Genomic DNA, 4,596 nt, shown 5'->3' on the forward strand with positions numbered 1-4,596 from the left:
AAGACTGAAAGTTTGTGTTGTCCTAATGGTAATTGTTAGTAAATCTTACTTTTAGCCACTTTTACTAATGACATTGTAGAACAAACAATGGAGACACATTATTCACATAACGTCACACCTTGTTTATTCCATAAACGCTAAAAGCGCTAAAGTTCATACTATACACTCAGCGATCTGACATTTTGGTTCAATATCTTTTTTTCAGTTTAACCAAAAAGAATTTATTTTAGTGTCATTTTCCATAAACGTTTAGATACTATCTATGTACTATAGCTAAATGACATAAAGGTTTATGGAAAAATGCAGTTTGTTTAAACTATTTTGATGCTTTTATTTGTGTTGAATGTGTACTAATACTAACCATTATGACTAAAATTATTATGGCCAAAGATACTGACCCTCTCGCAATATGTTGTTTTTAATATATGATGTATTTCATATTTCTCTGTTATTTTCGACAGTTGAGGCTAAAGCGACAGACCCAGCATGTCACATTTACCTCTTTTTTATTATTGGCCAGAGTAACGTTTCATAACACTAGCAGCAGGAATCCCGCGTACAGGCACAGTGTCGACGTGTGGCAGCGTTTACAGGTGAGGATTCACACTCAGACGCTGCTCTGCCGCTCGCCACTAGGTGGTGCTAGTGACGTCCGTGCAGGCAGGCCTGGCTGATCCTGCGGCAGTAACATATGGCATTAAAGAAGCGGCAGTAGCATGTGTCACAGGGGTCACAGCAGGGCAGCTGGTGGCCCAAGCAGGACTCTTGGTGGCGGAAACAACGGCGTGGAGAGCGGATGGCGCGGTTCTGGAGGTTAACGGCCTCGAACACGTCCTGCGAAGGAGAGGGTGCCACACGGCTCCGGTTAGTTAAGGCTACTTAGGTTTACTGGTAATATCAGCCAACTATCAGGTGTTAAAAATACCATAAATATCTATTAAAGAAGAATGTTATTATTGTATCGATGGTGACACAAACTGGATGTTGCAGATTAATGGTCATTTATAAAATCTTTCATATAAAATATTTTTACATACTTCCATCTTTGCTCAGAACATTTTAATACATGTCGTACCTGCTCTTCATCATAGTCTCCAGCCTTGTCCACCATCAGCTCCTCATCTGTTACAGGGCCAAAGGTTTCAGGCTCATATCTGGAAAATGACCCTTTACCTGAAACCCAGAAATGTTCTATGAACATATTCATGACATATGAGTGTTTTAACCAGAAAAGTCGACATTGTTGTTCTTTATCTCAATGATCTTTTTGCTTATTATTGCTCACCCCTTTACCCGGGCTTTCAATGGAAGATCAGCCTAGCTGCACTTATGAATAGTCGACTCCTTAACAGCTATATGTTTATACACTAATGTGCTATTTGCCTCACTTGTACATGTCTGCCAAACAAAATATATATAAAAGTAAATGCTGGCAGATCAATTGTATCTCAGAAGAAAGCAAATGAGATGAGAAGCAGCCCCAGTTATGTCAGCTTGTAAAACATGCTAAAGGGCTTTAAGAAAAAAGTTGCTTCTGAGAAGATTCACATGTCATTCCTTTAAAAAGAGAGATAAACAGTCCATGTCTCAAGGTTTTACTGCTGCTAGGGCTGCACCATATTGGAAAGAAACAGCATTGCTATATTTGAAAATTTAATCAATGAAATAATGATATTTATAAAACTTTTCTAAAATATTTTTAACATAAAAATTTGCCAAAAAGTTTAGTCAAATTTGATTAAGTACGTGCAAGTTTGGTGCACGTTTCAGTTCTGTCTCTATGATATCTAATTATTTCCATGTGGTGGATGACGATTGTCTTGTTCACATTTTTCTCCCCACTAATTTTTGTAAAATTTCTCACAAATGCACCATGCTGTCTAAGATTGAGTCCAACAGCAAGGATGAAAATAATTATGATTGGCTCAGCAATAATGTCAAAGTAGAAGAGGTAAACTTTACTTTTAAGTTTCCTTCCTTATGACACACTGTAAAAAACCTATTGATGGTTTCAACCCAGCAGACTGTCGCGATTCTTGCATTTGCATGACATGCAATGTCGATATTAAACTGTAGGCCTTGCAACTACTGAAAAATATGATCAGCAGTTCTAATATTGAGGCGTTGAGCAAAGAAATGAGATTTGAAGGATCACTGACCTACATCGGACAGGAATGGAGACTCCCTCACTGTCTTCAGAAGGCCAGGCTGATGTTCTTCTGCGGTGACACTGCCATGGACGGCACCAGTGGCCAGCTGGAAGCCATGAAGAGCCAACCAGTAGAGCAGCACCGAGTTCCACATGGCGGCTTCGGTTTATAGTACAGCCCAACCAGCCTTGGGTGTCTATACAAACAGTCCATGACAAAGCTGTTAGTGAAGCACTTTAATGCTATTCTCAATTAACTTCTCAAATAACTTCAATCAAAGCTCTCTCACTCCATTTTAAAGAGATGTTCAACTGGATATAGCAGTTTAAAGAAAAAGGCAAGAATCGAACTGGTAACAGTTCACTTTTTCAAATTCTTATTCATATGATTCTTTCACTGTAATGATAGGTGTAGGACAGAAGAGCTTATTGAAATATTTTATTAGAACAAATGCTTTACTGACTCTAAATATGGAAAAACACTTAAAACCTTTATGACTCTTAAAAGCACAAAAATATACATTTTACATACGCATTGACCTAGTATACGAACTGTCACACCTTAAAATATGCATTCATATGTCCCATTACAACATAGCTCTACCAAACCTGCTTAAGGTGTAAAAATGCTCAAAAAAGCAAACAAATAAATCGCACTGGAAGCATGATCCCAGCCTACCTGCAGTCCTTATGAATGCCGCCCAAGCCTTTCTGCGACCGAATGAAAGAGAGGAACTCATTTATAAGGCCCGAGTGGATGAGAAACGCAATGAACACATGACCTGCATTAGTGGGTGGGAGGTGTGGTTTTAGTGACGTCTGAGAGCTCAGGGTGTATTCAGTGTAAACTACAACATCTTCACCTGACAACCTACAAATCATACTAGTCATTGTAAAAACTGAAAGTCCTTTCATTGATATAGGAAATATGCAAATTAAAACAAGGATACAAAGTATATATAAGGTTAGGCAGCATGTCAGCTCCGGCAGTAGGACTTCTGTTCCACACATCTAGGCTTGGGTCTTTGAACCCCCCCGCCCCCACTCTGTGTGTGAGGAGGTTTTCCCACGCACATAGATTCCGTCTGGCTTACATTTAGGCCGACCTCCCATAGGTAAAAGACATGTAGTGCGGCTAACTGATCTCGCTAAATTGCACATAGTGTATATGATGGACGGGCGTCCCACCCAGGGAGTACCCGGCTCAGTGCCCTGCGGTGGACGGGCGTCCCGCCCAGGGTGTACCCGGCTCAGTGCCCTGCGGTGGACGGGCGTCCCGCCCAGGGTGTACCCGGCTCAGTGCCCTGCGGTGGACAGGCGTCCCGCCCTGTGTGTACCCGGCTCAGTGCCCTGCGGTGGACGGGCGTCCCGCCCAGGGTGTACCCGGCTCAGTGCCCTGCGGTGGACGGGCGCCCCGCCCAGGGTGTACCCGGCTCAGTGCCCTGTGATGGACTGGCATCCCATCCACGGTGTCCCCAGCCTTGTGCTCTGTGCTGCCTGGGAGAAGCGGTGGGTAGGAGGATGTGTCTGCTCTGTCCCAGTGGATGCATTCATTCATAACTGTTACGGTGGGAAATGTTTTCTGAAAGTGCTGAAGATACTTCTCTTGTAGTACTAGAGAATGATTCATAAAAAATATGGAAAACGATGTGTTTCACTTCAGTTTAGACAAGGCAGCCCTAATTCCAGAGCAAATGTTCAATATGTAAATATATATATTTATGTGTGTGTGTGTATATACATATTTTCAAGCTTTTTCTGTGAAAGTTCACCTAGCATTAGCTTATGAAAACCAAAATCCATAAAGCTACTTAGCAGATGTTCATTGGCTGATGGAAAGAGCGTGACTGGCTTCACATAGTATGTCGACTAAAGCAGTTCATCATGTACAACCGTCATGACAACCATAATAAACAAGAATATCAAAGGGCAATAATAAATGATTTCTGGCAAATAGTAAAAGCTGATATACCAGGTAAAAGAAAAATAAATGATTTTTCTTTCATGAATCACCACAGCATAAAATGTTTAGAAAATTAGTCTGAAAGGAGGAAGTTCTCCCAAAGATTATCATTCTTATTGATTCGTGTATCTGCTCAATTTGTGCCCTTAATAGCCTGCAGCTGAAAGGTAACATTGACGCATTTATCTAATAAGCCACAGAGTCAGAAAGGTAGAGAGTAATGCGTGTGTCTTAATCGTCCATGGGTACTGAGCCACAACTGTACAGTATTTCTGCTTTTGCTGTCCATTTCTCAATGTACATAATACTAAATGCTTTTATCTTGTCTGTTTTATTACAGAGGAATTTTCCTGCCGTTCAGTAAAAACTTCATTAGTCTAGCATTCGGTCTGTCCTTTCTAAATTTATCTCCAGCAAAAACAGGTAGTTTCTCTCATTTCTGATCTCATCGCCTGTGCGGTGAATCTCAGCATCGCTCCTGAAT

The 4,596-nt window shown here is 41.1% G+C and overlaps 1 protein-coding gene across 2 annotated transcripts; it reads right to left on the bottom strand.

Moving 5' to 3' along the window:
* Nucleotides 1–250: 250 nt before the first annotated feature.
* LOC125706870 (agouti related neuropeptide) lies at nucleotides 251–2,857 on the bottom strand. Of its 2 annotated transcripts, none has more exons than XM_048973719.1 (4): nucleotides 2,829–2,857; nucleotides 2,160–2,346; nucleotides 1,076–1,122; nucleotides 251–834 (listed from the first exon to the last, which is right to left on the bottom strand). In XM_048973719.1, the coding sequence occupies exons 2-4, from the start codon at nucleotides 2,302–2,304 to the stop codon at nucleotides 643–645; spliced, it is 384 nt and encodes a 127-aa protein (XP_048829676.1). In that variant the 5' UTR covers nucleotides 2,305–2,346; nucleotides 2,829–2,857; the 3' UTR covers nucleotides 251–642. The 2 variants fall into 2 exon arrangements, with proteins under 2 accessions (XP_048829676.1, XP_048829675.1); XM_048973718.1 differs by having other exon boundaries at nucleotides 1,076–1,173.
* Nucleotides 2,858–4,596: the final 1,739 nt, after the last annotated feature.

The sequence above is a fragment of the Brienomyrus brachyistius genome, chromosome 13 (assembly GCF_023856365.1).
Source record: "Brienomyrus brachyistius isolate T26 chromosome 13, BBRACH_0.4, whole genome shotgun sequence".
In the NCBI taxonomy this organism is placed as follows: Eukaryota; Metazoa; Chordata; class Actinopteri; order Osteoglossiformes; family Mormyridae; genus Brienomyrus; species Brienomyrus brachyistius.

Excerpts from the sequence above, each read along its gene's own strand:
- LOC125706870 (XM_048973718.1), bottom strand. The coding sequence starts at position 2,304 with ATGTGGAACTCGGTGCTGCTCTACTGGTTGGCTCTTCATGGCTTCCAG. Across the intron at positions 1,174-2,159 it reads TCCATTCCTGTCCGATGTAG|GTAAAGGGTCATTTTCCAGA; the intron begins GTCAGTGATCCT and ends TCTGGGTTTCAG. Across the intron at positions 835-1,075 it reads GAGACTATGATGAAGAGCAG|GACGTGTTCGAGGCCGTTAA; the intron begins GTACGACATGTA and ends TCTCCTTCGCAG.